We start from the raw sequence: 18,213 nt of genomic DNA on the forward strand, positions 1-18,213 counted from the left end.
AAAAACTGAATCCTTTGTCCTTGTGAATAGATTTGGCTAATTGCCTCCTTGTGGTGGTGTTTGGCTTGTTTGTCTCTCTCTCCAGTATATTCTGTCCACTAGAAGTTAGATCTAAAAGTTTTATTAGATTCAGATTCACTTTTTTTCTTTGCAAGAATACTTCATGAATAGTATTTCATAATGCTTAGTACCTCCAATGAGGAAAGAAAAGTAAACACATACCTAGATCTTACATATCTCCTAAAAATTAATAACTCCCTGAGGAATGGCTGGAGGTTTTGTGATCCATTATAAATCCTCAAAGAATGCAAACATTGGTGTTGATACAATATGTGTGGCCATGTCTTTAAGCAATAGCCTGTCTGTTCAGACCGCTGCTGCTCTCTAAGTCTGTGATACATAAACATTATAAAAACAGTGTTGAAAAGCCTCAGTGTGTGGGTGAGCATTTCAGCACACTGCCGTGCTATCAGGGACAACAGTGATGATGCTTTAGTTCAAGGTTATACTCTGATGGGTGCTCATGTGGACCCTGAGAGTAGAGGTGGGACCTACCAGTTATTGCAAGTGAGCTGTAATAGCAGAAATAGCCGGGAAATGGCAGAAATTTCTAGAAAGAAGCCTTTTTTAAGTGTCAAGCCAGCCCTTCTGATCTCCCTGATTTATTGGGCACCTCATGTACGTTCTAAGACAGAGATTGGGCTTTATGTTTAAGTATCAAGTTAAAATAATCCCTAAAGCCTTTCCACAATCTAATAGAATTCAGAATTCTTAGTGTTGTATTTCTGTAGTTGCTCCTATATGGCTGCCACTGACAGGACCTTTTTACTATTGAAGCTGTTGGATTGGGATCATTCTTACTAAGAATATTTTGTCTTAAGCAAATATCTTTATGCTATGATTACACAGAGACTTTTTAAAATTCCTGTCCCCGTGGGCAGTACTAATTTGATTAGAATACAGAGAACATCCCATGAGTATGTCAACGTACTTCTCACTAACTGCAAAAATTGAATTGATTATTTCTCTACAGTGAGAAAGAAGCTGACATTACTTGCCCTCACCTCTAGGGGAGAAATATTTGTGTAATATCTATTATTTAAATTAATCTTAGCACCTATGATATATAATAAGTACTCATTTTATTTTTAATCTGTTATTACCATTCACTTCAGCTATAGGAGTTCATCAGTTCCTACTATTTATTCTCCTTCCTTAAAGTCTAAAAGCTGTTACATTCTGATCTCAAGAGGGAAAAGGAACAACAAGTGTTGAGTTTTAAGGAAATAGCTTTCCAGATCCTAAACAGAAACTTCATAGTCTAGCAATAAGACAGTCATGATAGCAGTGCACAATTACGAAATGTTTTATTATAATGGAATCTTTTTAAAACGAATATCTTTAGAGAAATCACAGTACCTGTCTGCAAGATTCAAAAGATGATTTAAATTAGCTTTAAATACATAGAGGGAAGGTGTCATGTGCTCCCTCCTCACTCTTAGTTTTAGTTTGCTACAAAAAAGTGGTTTAGAACTTTAAATGGGCTTCCTTTAATTGGCCAGAATTTTCTGCTGTCTGAAGATAAGAATTTGAAGTAATTGCTACTTAATAGTAGAACAAGAAATATAAAAAGCTGAATAACAATTTAGCTTTGCTCTTCCCACATACAGTGCATTCAGAATGCAACTAACCTCTTTCATTTTAGACAAAGAGATACTGAAAAAGCATTTGGAATATTATCAACCAGATCTACCAATCATGGTTTTTATGGGTCATCTGCAGTGAACATAGCTGTTGTCAAAATGTACCTTGGAAATTATTTTCATCACACAGTAACAATAATCGCCAAATAACCTATCTATAAATAGATAAGACAGTCTAATCTGTTTTCTAAAATACATCAAAGAATCAGGAAGTAAGCAAAAAAGGCCTCAATAGCCAAAAATAGATGTTATGAAACCAATATAGTAACACTTAACAGCATACCCTATGAGAGCCTTATCTAATTATGAACAATAATGTTAGAAAAACCGTAGTTCAAATCTTTGTTTCCCCATTTTTTATCTGAGTGATTTTGGCTAAATTGCTTAATCTCTGAGTCTCATTTTAGTCATCTGTAAAATGGAATAATAATTGTCACCTCATAGGATTTTTGTAAGAATTAAATGAAAGAATCGATATAATGCTTAGATGTTTCTTTAAAAGTGGTAGTTTCTATTATTATTCTAACAATATAACTATAACTACTCTCTGGTTCCCAAACCTAAAGCCAGCTTTAAGGGTCGAGATGATGGCAGTCTCATATGAAGGGGACCCCAAAAAATAAAACACTAGGGGGAGAAAAAGCAGAAGCGAGAGCTGTAGAAACATTGCAGCGTGTGCTGCCGTGTTATGGTTTAACACTGGTGACCCAAGATCACTGTATCACAGCAGAGTAGGATTGGCTAAGAATGAGGGCTGCAATTCATCAAAAATGTTAATGTTCATCGTATTACTGCAAAAGCTTCTGCGTGAGTGATCCTTTTCTCATTCAGCCCATCAGTGAAAATAGTAAAAAGGAAAACAGGTTGGGTAGTTTTTTTAGTTACGTGGAAATTTTAGCATTCCCTAAGAATTGTGCATCATTCAAGTTTCATTTATATAATAAAAATTTTAGCTGAGATTCTGTGTGAGGGGTAGTCTATAGAAAAAAAAAAATCACTCTTATTTACTACCTGCCCCTTCATGGCACTCACACCCCTCTCCATCACCCCCGTGATGAGGATTCCTGTCAGACCCTTAAGGAAATATAATTTGAGAATATTTTAAAATTGTTATTGCTTTAAGGGCACTCAAAGCCGATGCACTGGGACAACCCAGGGGAATGGGATGGAGAGGGAGGTGGGAAGGGTTTCAGGACAGGGGGACACACGTACACCCATGGCTGATTCATGTCAATGTATGGCAAAACCCACCACAATATTGTAAAGTAATTAGCCTCCAATTAAAATAAATTAATTTAAAAATAAATTTTAAAAATTATTATTGCTTTAATTTTGTTCTAGTCATGATATTTTGTTTTGATGTTTCAAAAAATTCCCTTCATGGGGAAGCTTTAATATTTATTGCTAAGTATAGTCTTAAAGGGCTAAGAAATACTCATCTTCAGCAATAGGCAGTTATCTGATAGACATGTCTTACCAGATGGTTGTCTGATAAAAAGAATGATTGTTACTGGTTAGCAGGAAATAAACACATTAGAAATTGTTAAACTAAAGGTCTAGAGAAACGGGTTTGGGATACACTTCTTTGGCAGTGGGAAAAAGGAAACAAAGTAAGCTACAGAAAACCAGAAACAGAAGATGCTAAAAACAATTTAATTGTGCTTCACTGCAGGTTATAAAGGTTTAAAGGAGAGTCAACAGAAAAGTATTTTTAGAGAGTAAGTGATCTATGAAGGACCATATAACAAGAAAACTGCAGTATTTAATTTACTCATCAAATTGCTTAGCAGTCACTAACAAATATCCTCTATTTTTCTGCTAGCCTACCAACGACATTTGCAACTTTAGATATTGATGGTGTAAGAAAAATAATCTTTGCACTACCAGGTAAGAATAACTTAAATACTTTCTTTTGCTTTTTCTGGAAAAATAACCAAAATCTTTTTGTGCCCCAGGTGACCAGTCCCCTATCAGAACACATGATTTGGAATCTGAAAGACCTGGGCTCAAGCCCCAGCTTTTCATACTGTATGACCTTGAAAAAATCACATAATCTCTCTGAAGCTGTTTCTTCGTCTATAAAATGGGGCAAATATATGCTTCATAGGGCTTGTGTAAAAATCAAATTAGATAGTACCTTTCAAAGCACAATTCAGACCCTAAGATGATAAGTGTTACCTGTTACTGCATCATTCTGGGACACTTAAAGGACACTGGTCAAAGTTAGCAATATAATCATCTCCCGCAACTAGAGTATTGTGCTCAAAGGGCCTTGAATCACCCCTGCAGATACTAGAACAGCAACAACAACAGAAATACAACATTGCATCTACTTGTTATTTTTTCAACTTCTAATATTATCCTCTGATCTGTAAGCAATGTTCCATTCTCTATTTTTTGGCATAGATTCCTTCAAAAAATAACCTACTTATTCCTTTCAGATGTACAAGTCTGGTGGCTTTGGGATGCTTATTTGCTTTTTTATAGTTAATAAATCTCAGAGATATAAAAGGCAGGCAAAAAATTTTAGAACTTAAAAAACATCATTAAAGCCCCTTATCTATAAGCATAAAAGAGGTTTGATTTCTCTCATATTAAGAGAGAGGGCATGTAAGTAGAGTTTTAGTTCTCAAAATTTATCTGTGGTATAAAACTCCTTAAGGCCTTTAATATAGCCCTAGATACTCTGAACACCATTATGTAGAGAAAGGATAACCTCTTTCTAGCTTCATTTTGCTTAGAAGAGACTGTTTATGTTGTCTACAGAAGATATGACTTGGCCTATGAAGTATGTTGTAGTGGGAGCCTGTTTTGCCATTACTAACAAAGTGTTGTTTATCTGCCAAAGAAGTTACAATTAAATAGGCTACTTTTCAAACTGTTCCTCTGAGATTTTCTATGCTCAGCCTGAAGGTACCAAAAGAGGGCAGCAACAGTGCACATGTTCAGATTGTAAAACCAGCAAAGTGGTTCTTTTTACAAGGATTTGAAAACTCAGAACTGGATTTTGCAAGTCTTGTGTATCTACTTGTTCTTTTTTTTAACTTTTTAAACAGTGTGTTCACTGTAAAACATTAGAAAATACTTAAACAATAAGAAATGTTATCCATAATCTCCCTTACCCTAAATAACCACTATTTTCAGATTTTTGGTGTTGGTTCTTCTAGTCTCTTTTTTTTTTTTTACATCGACCAATTCATTTTTAATAGAGTAATTTTATCAAGCAGTAGCATTACAGGAATACTGTAATCATTGTTGAGCTTTTTTTCTTTTTCCTTTTTTTTGCTTTCCCAGAAAAATTTCCATCTGTTTACATTTTGATTCAAGAGTAAAGCAATTAATTGTCACTAAGAGTCTGCTATCCTGTGGAATAACTCAGAAAAACAACAATTTTTTCTACTGAAATAATTGTGGCACTCATCACTTTACAACTTTAAAAAAATCTCTTTTTAACTGTTTTTGTAGGTAGAAGAAAATTAAAGGTATGGTTTTAGCTAGTAATAGGCTAAGCCAGCCATTGCCTTTTATTTTGGTGATGAAATTAGCATCACATAACCAGGCCAAGGGAATCTAAAAGCACAAGCCATTCCCTACCCCCACTATATACACACACACACAGTCACATATCACTATATAAAAGTATCAGTAAAATTATAGCAAGTACAAACTGATTAGTAAGGGCTTCAATTAGGGCTCTCAGGAAAGCAAAAATAAATGGTGTTCAGCAGCTTCTGTGCATCAGAAGTCTGCATTTCACTGGTAGATCCAAGTGTTTACACGCTCTGTGCCATTTGGTTGACTGTAGCTCTATTCTGGCATCCTTTTGGATTCAAGGTGATTCAAAAGAGGAAGGCTAGGGATTAGTCACTTCATTCGCTTGGATACCTGAAGGTGTAACATTCATGATTTTGGGGGTGAATTTCTATGTGTGCAGTATAAAGAACTGCTTGCTTGGCTTCCAGGGAACCCTGTGTCTGCCGTGGTCACCTGCAACCTCTTTGTTGTGCCTGCGCTGAGAAAGATGCAAGGCATCTTGGATCCTCGGCCGACCATCATCAAAGCCAGGGTAATGTTTGCTAATGATCAGAAACCAAAACTGAAGCCTAATAACAAATAAGGATATGATTTTTTAACTGCCCAAAACAAACATCTAGAGTTTTATATTGTTGTTCAGTCACTCAGTCGTGTCCTACTCTGTGCGACCCTCTGTAGCACACCAGGCTTCCCTGTCCTTCACCCTCTCCCAGAGCTTGCTCAAACTCATGTCCATTGAGTCACTTTTGTGGGAAAATATGATTATATACCTCTCTTCATGATAGAAAACAAATGGAAAGGAGTCCCCTTTATTCCCTTCCCACAGTATTCCACGACTCCTAAAGGGAATAATTTTCTTCAGCTAGAAGTCCATTTAGGAATGGATATGTAATGACAAAATGGTCAATAGAATACTGAACTAATACTAAACCCTATGGAAGGAGGGATAAAAATTCTCTTTTCCCTAGGTAAATTTACAGAGAATAGCAATTTATTTGATCACTTTTTCTGTGACCCCACTGATCAATTTTAAACAGTTCAGAAAAAGACAGTTAAAGGACTAGAAAGAGAAAAAGAAGGAGAGGGTGACCATATTGTTTGGAAAAGGACTACTAAGGCTGGAGTTATACCTGCAGTAAAAGTCAGTCAGAAATTACAGTCCCCTTCTCACCACACTAACTTCAACTTGATTTACTACTAGTCAGCTAACTATGTAATATAGTTTCTGGGTAACTAATGAACAATTTTCCTGGCAATTTAAACTAATACTAAGCCAGTGCTTTTCTTTTAAGATTTACTGAGGTATAATTTATATACACAAATTGCACATATTTAATGTAGACATTTTGAAAAATTTGGACAAACACAGACATCCATGATACCATCACCACAGTCAAGATACTAAACAACGTCCATCACCTCCAGAAATCCCCTTATGTTCTTTGATTTGTTTCATGGTCAGAGCATTTAATGTGAAAACTATCCTCTTAAAGTATCTTAATATGCACAGTACCACACAACTATAGGTAATATACTGTACAGCAGATGCCTTAGAGCTAATTCACCTTGCATAACAGAAACTGTATATCCATTGAGCAGCAGTTTCCCATTTCTTCCATCCCTCAGCTCCTGACAATCACTGTTCTATCCTTTGCCTTTGTGAGTCTCACTGTTTTAGATACTTCCTGTAAGTGGAATCTGGCAGTACTTTTGTAACTAGCTTATTTCACTTGGTATGGTGTCCTCTAGGTATATCCATGTTGCCTCATGGGAAACAGTATGGAGTTTCCTCAAAAATTAAAAGTAAAATACCATATGATCCAGCAGTCTCACTTTTGGCTATATGTCCAAAAGAATTGAAATCAGGATCTCAAAGAGATATTTGCACCCAGCATTCATTGTAGCATTATCCTCCTCTATAGCACACATAAGGAAGCAACCCAGATTTCCAACAACAGATGAATAGATAAGGAAAATGATGTGTATGTGTACAATGGAACATTATTCAGCTTTTTAAAAAGGTTAGTCATTGATCTTCACAAGATATAATTGAATGCCTGTTAAGTGAAAATATTATGGTCTGTAGTTTGATTTAAAACAAATATTGAAAATGATAGAACTATGATTTATAGGAAGTGTAAGCCAGTTTTATTATTACTGGGAGATGAAAATTATAACTAGGTTATAGAAACTTTGGGAAAATGAAGTCGAAACTGATCTGTACCAGCATGCATAAGAATTTTAATGTTACATGATAAATTTCAGATGATTTGTGGGGCAAATGAGCTCAAGCCCCTCTCTTTTAGACTAATGAAATCAGTTCTTATAACTTCTCTAGTACTTTTAAGAATTAGTGTCAAGCTCCTTTAAAACCACTCTTTGGAAGCTTTGACAAGACTTAGAGCCCAGGCCCTCAATATCAGCCAGGACCTAGAGCATGTCACCTGGGGCCTCCACTCAAATAGAATCCCCTTTGTCATCTGTTTTCTCACGAACTCTCTTCTCTAGTCTGTGCAGCAATTAGTCCAACCTCTCCCCCCGAGTCTCCTGGAGCTTTCACCTTCCCATATTATCACCAGCAAATGTTCCAAACACATTCGGGTTTCGGCAGTTGTCTAAAAGTCTTCTTTTGTGCCTGACCTCTTATCATCAGTTGCCTTATTTCCATAATTCTTGATAATTTTAGTTTTGCTTCAGCCGCTCACATGCCTGTCCTTTTCTATGCCATGAAGTGCTCCATCTCAAAACTCACCAACTCTGGTATACAGTTCAAGAACAATGACAAGTTACCTACCAGTAGATATAAAAGAATTCAAACACCTCACCCTTTTTCCTCAGTCCAAAAGCCCCTTCTGGCTTTAACCCTTTTCTCATCCAGCCTAAATCCTATGGTGTATCACTTCAACTTTTTCTAACACCCTCAGTTGTTTTTTTTTTTTTCCTGCCTCTCCTTGCTTCTACTACAATCACTCTAAGAATCCACAAAGTTGAATCAATTTTCCCTTTTTGTCCTTCACTTTTATTCCCAGGGCACTGAGTACAACTGGAGAAGAGTATACATCTTTTCGAGTTATCACTTCCACTTTACAAATCTCAGAAGGGGCTAAAATTCCCCTTTAAGAACCTTTTATATCTTGTGGATCAGCTTTTTCCATTCCTTACTCCAGCCTTCCAGATCCTCACCGTTCTCCTAACATCCCCTCTCCCCTCCACCGTCCACATTCCCTGTGTTTTGTAGCCAAATAAACCTGATTTGAGTAATGGCACCAACATTTGATGGTTTCCCTTCCTCTAACCTTGCCTGCTTTTAAATCCCTTTTCTGTCTAACTAATCATTGTCAGCATCTCCGATTAAAATTCTTCAATGCTTGCCATGACCCCAGGGTTAAATTCAGACACTCAAGTGAGCATAGGAGGCCCTCCGTCCCAAGGCGTGTTTTCCCTCCAGTGTTATCTGCTTCCCATCCTGCATTCTGACCATACCAAGCTTTTTACTGTCTCCAGGATGAGCATGAGATCGCCTTCCTAGGAGGGTCTCTCCTAACCACCACCTTCTCTTTTCGCAGCTTAGAAAATTCCTTAATCATAAGACTCAGGCATCATCATGCCCTCTGTGAATCCTTTCCCAGTGTCCCTAAGAGGGCTGATTATTTACTTCTTTGTGCCCTTTTATACCATATAAATGGCTCCATAACAACTTTATTATACTCTATTTACATTAATTACTTACTATGCTAGACAATTCTTTGAGGTCGCTTCTCTAAAAGATGGGAAGGACAAAATATTCTCCCCTTTTTTAACTAACAAATTTTGTTTTTATAGCACATCCAGGTTTGCAGCAAAATTAAGCAGAAAGTTCAAAGAGTTCCTGTATTAATTCTCCTCCCCACCCCATACATACATACATACACACACACACACAATCTCCCCAACTGTTGATGTCCTGTACCACAGTGGTACATTTGTTATAATCAATGAACCTACAGTGACCCAAAAGTCCATAGTCTACATTAGGGTTCACTCTTGCTGTTGTGTATTCCATGGGTCTTGATAAATATACAATTACATGTATTGACCCCTGGGTTGGGAAGATCCCCTGGAGGAGGGCATAACAACCCACTCCAGTATTCTTGCCTGGAAAATCCTATGGACAGAGGAGCCTCGCGGGCTACAGTCCATGGGGTCACAGAGTCGGACATGACTGAGCGACTTAGCACACATCACGCACCATTGTAGTGTCGCACACTTTCACAACCCAAAAACCCTCTGCACTCTGCCTGTTCATTCCTCCCTCCCTACTAACCCTTGGTCTTTTTACTGTCTCCATAGTTTTGCCTTTTCCAGAGTATCATATTGCTGGAATCATGCAGTATGTAACCTTTTCAAATAATCTACTTTCACTTAGTAATATGAATTTAAGTTCCCTTCATGACTTTTCATGGCTAGATAGCGCATTTGTTTTTAGCACAGAATAATATTCCTTTCTCTGGATATGCCACCATTTATCCACTCACCTACTGAAGGGCATCTTCATTGCTTCCAGTTTTGGCAATTATGAATAAAGCCGCTAAACATATTTGTGTGCAAGTTTTTGTATGAACATAAACTTTCAGTTCACTTGGGTAAATACCAAGGAATGTGATTGCTGGATTGTATGATAAGATATATTTAGTTTTGTAGGAAATGCCAAAATGTCTTCCAAAGTAGCTGTACCATTTTGCATTCCTGCCCCAGTGATGAGTCCCTGTTCTTCCACATTCTCAACAGGATTTGGTGTGGCCAGTGTTTTGGATTTTTGGCCTTTCTTGTAGCTATCTAGTGGTATTTCATTATTGTTTTAATTTGTAATTCCCTATATGATGTTGAACATTTTTTCATATGCTTACTTCTCATATGCATATCTTCATTGATATGGTGCTCAGTTCTTTTGCCCAGTTTATACTTGGATTGTTCATGTCCTTATTGTTGAGTTTTAAGAATTTTCTGTATATTCTGGATAGCAGGTCTTTATCAGGCATGCTTTGTACAGGTATTTTCTCCCAGTCTGTGGCTTTTCATTTCATTCTGTTGACCTTTCTTTTTTTCCTTTTCTAATTCTCTCCATTAGATATAGTTCTTCCACCAAAAGACATGTGTATATTTACTCATGGTACATCATTATTTTAAGCACTGATGCTCATAGTAAATAGGTGCTTTCTTAAGCTGCAGCTAACTGATGAAATATACCAGAACTATAATATTAGTACAACTAAATATATTAGTGAATAAAGTATTCTGCATTTCAGTAAAATAGCACAAAAACCTGATTAGCTTCATCTCTTGCTACAAAAGGAACAGCTCTTTGTGAGGCTGTGAAAAAAAATTCATTCACTTCAAATTGATGCAGTTCTTATTTCTTAAATTAACATAAATACACTCCTTTAAAACAATCCCATTTTGTAGATGAACAAACAGGTATGGGAAAGCAAAATAGCTTTCTAGTACAGCACGCCAGTTAACAGTAAGACTGGGAGTAGAACCTAGGTGCTGGTATCTTCACAGTCTAGTATTTGCTCCACTGCACTGCCATCCATGAGCCAGTCAGTGCCACTGCTGGGGAAAAGCTTAAACATGTAGCAAATGACACAACCATGTGATAGTTCTTAGGGTTTAGAACTGGAGAACACACACACCCATGGGGAGAGGTTGAAAGACAGAGATTTTTGTCCTCAGGTAAGCACAGAATAAATTAGGAACAAGGGCAAGTTACCCCCTCAGTAGATATGAAGTAGCGTATAAACAAGTAATATCACATAAAAGAGTTGAGTGTGATTTAATTAAGGAGAAACACCCTTGAATTAAATTTTAGTCTAGATTCCAGAGAGAAAGCATAATTAGAATAATTGTTGTTGTTCAGTCACTCAGTCGTGTGCCACCCTTTGCGACCCCATGGACTGCAGCACAGCAGGCCTCCCTGTCCTTCACCATCTCCCGGAGCTTGCTCAAACTCATGTCCATTGAGTCAGTTTGCTATCCAACCATCTCATCCTCTATTGTCCCCTTCTTCTCCTGCCTTCAATCTTTCCCAGCATCAGGGTCTTTTCTAATGAGTCGCATCAGATAGCCAAAGTATTGGAGCTTCAGCTTCAGCATCAGTCCTTCCAATGAATATTCAGGATTGATTTCCTTTAGGATTGACTAGTTTGATCTCCTTGCAGTCTAAGGGATTCTCAAGAGTCTTCTCCAACACCACAGTTCAGAAGCGTCAATTCTTCTACACTCAGCCTTCTTTGTGGTCCAAATGTCACATCCATATGTGACTACTGGAAAAACCACAGCTTTGACTGTATGGACCTTTGTTAGCAAAGTAATGTCTCTGCTTTTTAATACACTGTGAAATATTACTCATTCATAAAAAAGAATGGAATAGCACCATTTGTAGCAACATGGATAAACCTATAGATGATCATACTGAGTTAAGTAAGTCAGACAGAGAAAGACAAATATCGTGATATCACTTATATATGGAACCTACAAAAAGTACAAATGAACTTACCTACAAAACATAAGTAGACATATAGATGTAGAAAACAAACGTGATTACCAGGGAGTAAGGAGGTTGTGTTGTTGTTTAGTTGCTAAGTTGTATCCACTTCTTTTGTGATCTCTATCCATGGGATTTCCCAGGCAAAAATACTGGAGTGAGTTGCCATTTCCTTCTGCAAGGACTCTTCCCAACCCAGGGATCAAACCCATGTCTCCTGTATTGGCAAGAGGTTCTTTACCAGTGAACCACTAGGGAAGCTCACCAGAGAGTAAGGAGAGGGAAGGGATAAATTGGAAGATCAGGATGACCTCTACACGCTACTATGTATCTAGTGTATATAAGATAGTAAGGACCTACTGTATAGCACAGGGAACTCTACTCCCTTCCCTGCAATGGCCTACATGGAAATGAATCTAAAAATGAGGAGATGTATGTGTAACTGATTTGTTTTGTTTTACACCTGAAACTAACACAACATTGTAAATTAGTTGTACTCCAGTGAAAATTTAAAAAATGAAAGAAAGTAACTATCCCTTTTATATTAAAGATAAGTATATGAATGAGTTGCTAAATCAGCACCTCAATAAATCTGTCTGATGGATGGATGGATACATGGACAAATGAATGGATAGACAGACAAATCTATATTCAGCTTGTTTGTTGAGGTCTACCTCCTTTATTTTCGGTGTTAAAATGTCTGCCTTAATTTCTCAATTTATAGGTCAAATTAGACTTCAAAAATAGACTTTGTATTTTTCATCTACCCCTTTCCGTACTGCAAGTACCAACTTCTTAGCCTTCTTTTCTCTTCTTACCAGAGCAACCCAACCTCTGGACTTCTTATAATAACGTAATGTGGCAGTGGTGGAGACGGCAGAATGCCAGGATATTTCCCAGTCCATTGCACTCTTTGCACGACCACCACCACCCTATAGTTTTAAGAGATGATCCAGTTTAAGTGTGATTGAGTTTGTTTTCCTTTCCTCTTTTTCCTGTAGTTATCATGTGATGTAAAGCTGGATCCTCGCCCAGAATACCATCGGTGTATACTGACTTGGCATCACCAAGAACCACTACCTTGGGCACAGAGTACAGGTTAGTCATTCACACCTGCAGGTATCTCTTTGCACCCATTCTGTGAAAACACAAATTTATGTCTAACCTCCTTCCTTGAGTATACCTAATTTTGTAATTATTGTACATTTTCCCTTTTGAGAGATTAGATGTTAAGTAATTCCTAAATAGTGTGACATAACAGGACAAGAGTAAAAAAGACTAGTAATTGTTCAGTTATTCCTTGGAACTGTGTTTCTAGACAAACGTTTGAAATACAAACCTGGAATTACAGAAGATTTTTACCTGTTTGTTCAACCAGTAAATTCTAAGCATAACTTTGGTTTTAGGAAAAGGAGGGGACTTTGGCTATGCCACGCTGAAATGTGGCATTAAAGCCCAAATAGACTGTGATTCTCTGTAGCCTTTACTATCCTCTAGATATTGGTAAGATCTAAGGACTCAGAAATCAATTGAGTTCTATAGTTACCTGCTGTAGACTTTAAGTTTTTATCCCCAACTTCTCTAGTCATATTTTACCTGACTTTTGATGCAATTCCAGAAAAAAATTTAAATAAAGATACTATTAAGTACAAACATCAGTTAGCACAGTGAGTAAGTACATGGGCTTTGCCATCAGAGATTGCTTGCAAATTGGCCACCACCTAGTTAGTAGGACCATAGGCAAGTTACCTAACCTCTTTTGAGGTGTCAAGAATTAAATAAAGTAGTTAAGTAAAATGCCTACCACCTTGTCTGGCACTTAAGTAAATACAAAAGAAATGGTAGCCACTGCTGTTATTATCATAATTATTTTAATAGGTTTTAGAAGCCTATCTTAGACACACATCACACGTTAGCCTGAATTGAGAAAAATCGATGGCCTTTTCCACAGTGCTGTAAAATTTTGGTTTCGTTCTCTTAAACAATATTTCTTAATGTTTATTTTTTAAAGTTCAATGAGAAGGTAGTAGGATACAGTGGCTAGGTCACCTGAAAAAGATACTGGGAAGTCGGATCATCTTTCTTCCTCTTGAAGACCTGTGTTTCTGTTCATCAGTTTTTATGTTGAGAAGAACTACAGGGCTCCGCATGCACACACTGTGGTGCTGCTGCCGCTGTAATAAGGTATTTCCTCCTAGGTAATCAGATGAGCAGCCGTCTGATGAGCATGCGCAGCGCCAATGGATTATTGATGCTTCCTCCAAAGACAGAGCAGTACGTGGAGCTCCACAAGGGCGAGGTGGTGGACGTCATGGTCATCGGACGGCTATGACGGTCACCCGTGGGAGAAAGCTTTGATGCATGTCCACATATCATTGACTGTATCCTGTAATATGCAACGGCACAGCTAGTTTTTCTGATTTGGATAAAAGTTAATCTGTATAGTCAACATCTTGAACTATATTTCAAAAGAATTTAAATACCTTTTAAAGAAAAAAACACCTAAAAATAAATCTTAACAGACAACTCTATTCTGATTATATCAAAGCAAATTTTTCCTTTCTTGCAAATTGCTTTGTGTGTTCAATGCTAGGTCTGATAGCGATAGCTTTTAGTAGACAGCAGTAGGTGCCTGCAGAACTTGTGTTTTTCTCATCTTTAAAATACAACTACTTATGCTCTTAAATCAAGGCTGTCTGCTTATTTATACTAGCGTAGGCAACACTTGGATTTCCCTTCTTAGTATGCTTCATAACTGCTTTACAGAGAGCTTCTGCTTGTTCTTTATCATGTATCGTGTTTATGTGCGCAGTGCCAAACAAAGAGTGACTGGGAGGCGGTCCTGCCCAGCCTCAAGGAGAGCCATCCCCGCAGAGCGTCCGGGGAGGAGCCTCTCTCATCCCAGTAGCCTCGTGGCACAGTACTCTTGGGCAGTAACTGGATACCTTTTATTTGAACAAACTGGGGGAAAAAAATGCTTCCTTAAGTGCTGACAGCCTTTTTAACCAATACATTTAAAATTGTACAGAACAAAAAATAAAATCAAAGACTGATCTTGTACAGATATTAGTGTTACCAGCATTCATGTGGAAATCAAGAGCAAAGAAAAAACAATGTTAAACAACTCTGTACCATAACATTTTCTGTAATGATACTGAAACTTAATGAATAAAAAAATCCTTGGTCATTATTTAAAATCCATTGTGTGGGCCTTGTTATTTTAGCAAGAGAGAGAGAAGATTATCATGTCATTCTGATGGGTGCTGCTTGGATAAAAGCAGTAGTTAAGATGGCTCAGCAAGGTGAAGTGGTATAAAGAAGAGTTTTTAAAATATAGGGTAGTCTCTATTTTACTGTAGCACTGTACAAATATAGGGAAGAACCTACAGTTGGTCTGGTCTTCCCAGCCATAGCTGGAGAAACTAAATTTTTCTTTCAGATGTCATAGAAATAAATCAAACATCTACAGTTTTTTGGAATAGGAGGGAAAATAAGTAATGAACAAAAAAATTTCCAATAAGTACCTGGACTCTTTTTTTATCATGATCAGAAGTAAGAAAGGGGAAAAATCTGTATGACCACAGAAAATACAACAAATAAAACATATGCTGTCCACAATGGGTTCTTTAACAAAACTTAAGGGCACTTTTCAAACAGTGGTAACCTGGGACATTAACATGCTGTGTAGTTAGTAAACCAAACAACAAACATTAGTTTACTAGTGAACCAGAAGCTAAATGATGGTGATGAATAAAGTTAAGTTGTGAACAATAAATAGTTGATACTGATACTTGATATTTCCAAAATTGAAAATAAAATGTTCTTTATTTTAAATGTATATTTTCAATTTAAAAAGATAAGGTTAATTGAGGTCAAATGAAAACCCATGCAAAGAGTTCTTTACCTCCATTCATCCAAGAAACATCTATGAAGCATCTACTGTGTGCTTGAGTTTTACCAGGATGAATAAGGATAAAGCTGACATTATATTCCATCAAGAAAGATTTTTTAAAAATGTGAAAGTAAGCATAATATTTGATGTGTTTGATATTTCATAGTACATGATAGAATTATAGAATGTGATAAATGCTATTAATATAATTCAGATTTAAAGAGTTGGAGGTGTTCAGATGGGAACCTCTTTAAGATAAGATTTCAAAGGGTAAGAATAATGCAGAAAGAGGGCATTCCAAAAATAGAATTATGTGTAATTAATAATAATTTTTATTACAGAATGTAAGACTCACAAGGGCAGTGATTTTTGTTTGTTTTGTTTACTGACATCCCCAAGTCTTTAGAGTTTCTGACATATGTACATAAGTATAGGCGTATGTAACTATTTGTTCCGTGGAACATATTATACAGAGCTTACTATGTGCCATTCACTTTTCTAAGTATTCTTCATATGTTTCATTTTCACAGCAATGATGTGTTACTATTCCTATTATAATGAGAAAACAGAGGCACAGAGAGGTTAAGGAACTTGTCCATGGTAACACAGCTAATAAGAGGAGGAGCCAGGATTCAGACTTAACAATCTGGCTCCAGAATCCATATTCCTAAAAACTCAGCCATAGAAACAGAAAACTGATATATTTGTAAAACCAAAAAGTACATGTTTGAGGCCCAAACTATGAAGTTCTCAAATGCCAGGGTAAGGAGTCCAGATTATCTAGAGACAATTAGACCACTAGAGATTCTTGATCAGGGAAGTATTAGGATCAGAGCCTTTTTTTTTTTTTTTTTTTTTGGAAAAATTGCTCTGGCAGCATTGAACAGGATAGATTGGATTGGGGGAAAAAACTGGAGAGAGACACCAATTAAGAACTGATCATGTTGTGCACGTGAGGAGTGACGACAGCCTTAACTATAGTGGTGGAGGTGATGGTGATGGGGAGGTCGTGACAGCTGAATGCACCTTTGAACAGGAAAAATCGAAAGAATTTTATGACCGATTTGAAAGTTTAGGAAAGGAAGTTAGACAAAGAAGACATGATTCAAAGTCTCTTGTCATGGCTGACTGGGAACATGTTCAACAATTAACCAAAAAGTAAAGTCAGAAAAGTGGATTTTCTGCAGGAGCTGGTAAGTTTAGACATGTGTTTGAGATGCCAGAGGAGCCCTAAGGTAGCCATGTCCTGTTGGCATTTGAAATATAGGTTAGGAGTTCCCAAAAGAGATGCTGGCTGAATTTAATCTTGGGGATCACTCACATAAAGGTGATATTTGAAATTTAAGGGTAAATAGGAAAGTTTATCAAAAAAGGACTTGCCAACAGGACAGGCTTGTGGAGCATCTTATTTTGAAGTGTTGCTGGAAAAAGCCATGAATGGAATGAAAGGAAAAACTGTAGAAGAGATGGACAGGGTGCTGCAGTATCGCAAAACCAGGGAAGAGAATTTCAAGAAGGAAGGATGTGTGTTAGTTGCTAGGTCGTGTCCGACTCTTTGCAACCCCATTGACTGTAGGCTACCAGGCCACTCTAAAGGAAATCAGTCCTCAATATTCATTAGGAAGACTGATGCTGAAACTGAAGCTTTGGCCACCTGATGTGAAGAGCTGACTCGTTAGAAAAGACCCTGATGCTGGGAAAGATTGAAGGCAGGAGGAAAAGGGGACAACAGAGGATGAGATGGTTGGATGGCATCACTGACTCGACCAACATGAGTTTGAGCAAGCTCTGGAAGATGGTGAAGGACAAGGAAGCCTGGCATTCTGAAGTCCATGGGGTTGCAAACAGTTGGACATGACTGAGCAACTGAACAACATTTTAGAATTATGCATATATGGCATATTATGATTGATTGTCTTAGTATTATCGTTGATATTTAAATAAAAGATTGTAAAATAAATGCTATTAAGTGATGTTGCATGTTATAGCAAGTTGATTCTTTGGATGGCTTTTATTTTTGAAGTTATTTTCTAACCAACAAAACTTTCTGGATCTAACCCAGAATTAACTCCTGATCTTCATGAAACCCTAATAGGTAAGTTATTATCATTCCTAGTTATAGAAAGTGGGGATTTATGTAAGTATAAAATTCAAAGAAAATTAATTGTGTATCTTATCCCAATGATGATGGATCTGTGTTAAATAATACATTGTATTCTAACAGCCTTATAAGAAGCATGGACCTCTACTCTCTGTTATAGAGTTATATTTTTATAGAGTTCATTAGTAACTTGACTTAGAACCGAGAGGTTAAAAAATTGCTCAATTCTGACCATTTTTTTATAGTCAGTTAGCAATATTTCTCCTGTAGTCTTTTTTTTCCCTGTAGTCTTTTGTAATAATTCAATAATTTATTTAACAAGCATATATTAAGTTCCTACAATATGCCAGGCTCCATGATAGATTCCAGGGATACACTGATAAATGAGACAAAAACTCTAGTATCCAAAAGGAGATAGATGATGAAAAAGCAAAAAAAAAAAAAAAAGTAAATACAGATT

General features: G+C 37.0%; 1 protein-coding gene across 10 annotated transcripts in view; it reads left to right on the plus strand.

Annotated features, from left to right (window-relative positions):
• Positions 1–14,957, plus strand: part of GPHN (gephyrin) — a 546,412-nt gene extending 531,455 nt beyond the window's left edge. For all 10 annotated transcript variants that reach the window (XM_069596839.1, XM_069596846.1, XM_069596847.1 and 7 more), the window contains 4 exons: positions 3,526–3,590; positions 5,666–5,769; positions 12,762–12,858; positions 13,959–14,957. In XM_069596839.1, coding sequence (XP_069452940.1) covers positions 3,526–3,590; positions 5,666–5,769; positions 12,762–12,858; positions 13,959–14,092 — 400 coding nt within the window. In that variant the 3' untranslated portion in view covers positions 14,093–14,957. The remainder of the gene's footprint in view (positions 1–3,525; positions 3,591–5,665; positions 5,770–12,761; positions 12,859–13,958) is intronic.
• Positions 14,958–18,213: the final 3,256 nt, after the last annotated feature.

The sequence above is a fragment of the Ovis canadensis genome, chromosome 7 (genome assembly GCF_042477335.2).
Source record: "Ovis canadensis isolate MfBH-ARS-UI-01 breed Bighorn chromosome 7, ARS-UI_OviCan_v2, whole genome shotgun sequence".
Lineage (NCBI taxonomy): Eukaryota > Metazoa > Chordata > Mammalia > Artiodactyla > Bovidae > Ovis > Ovis canadensis.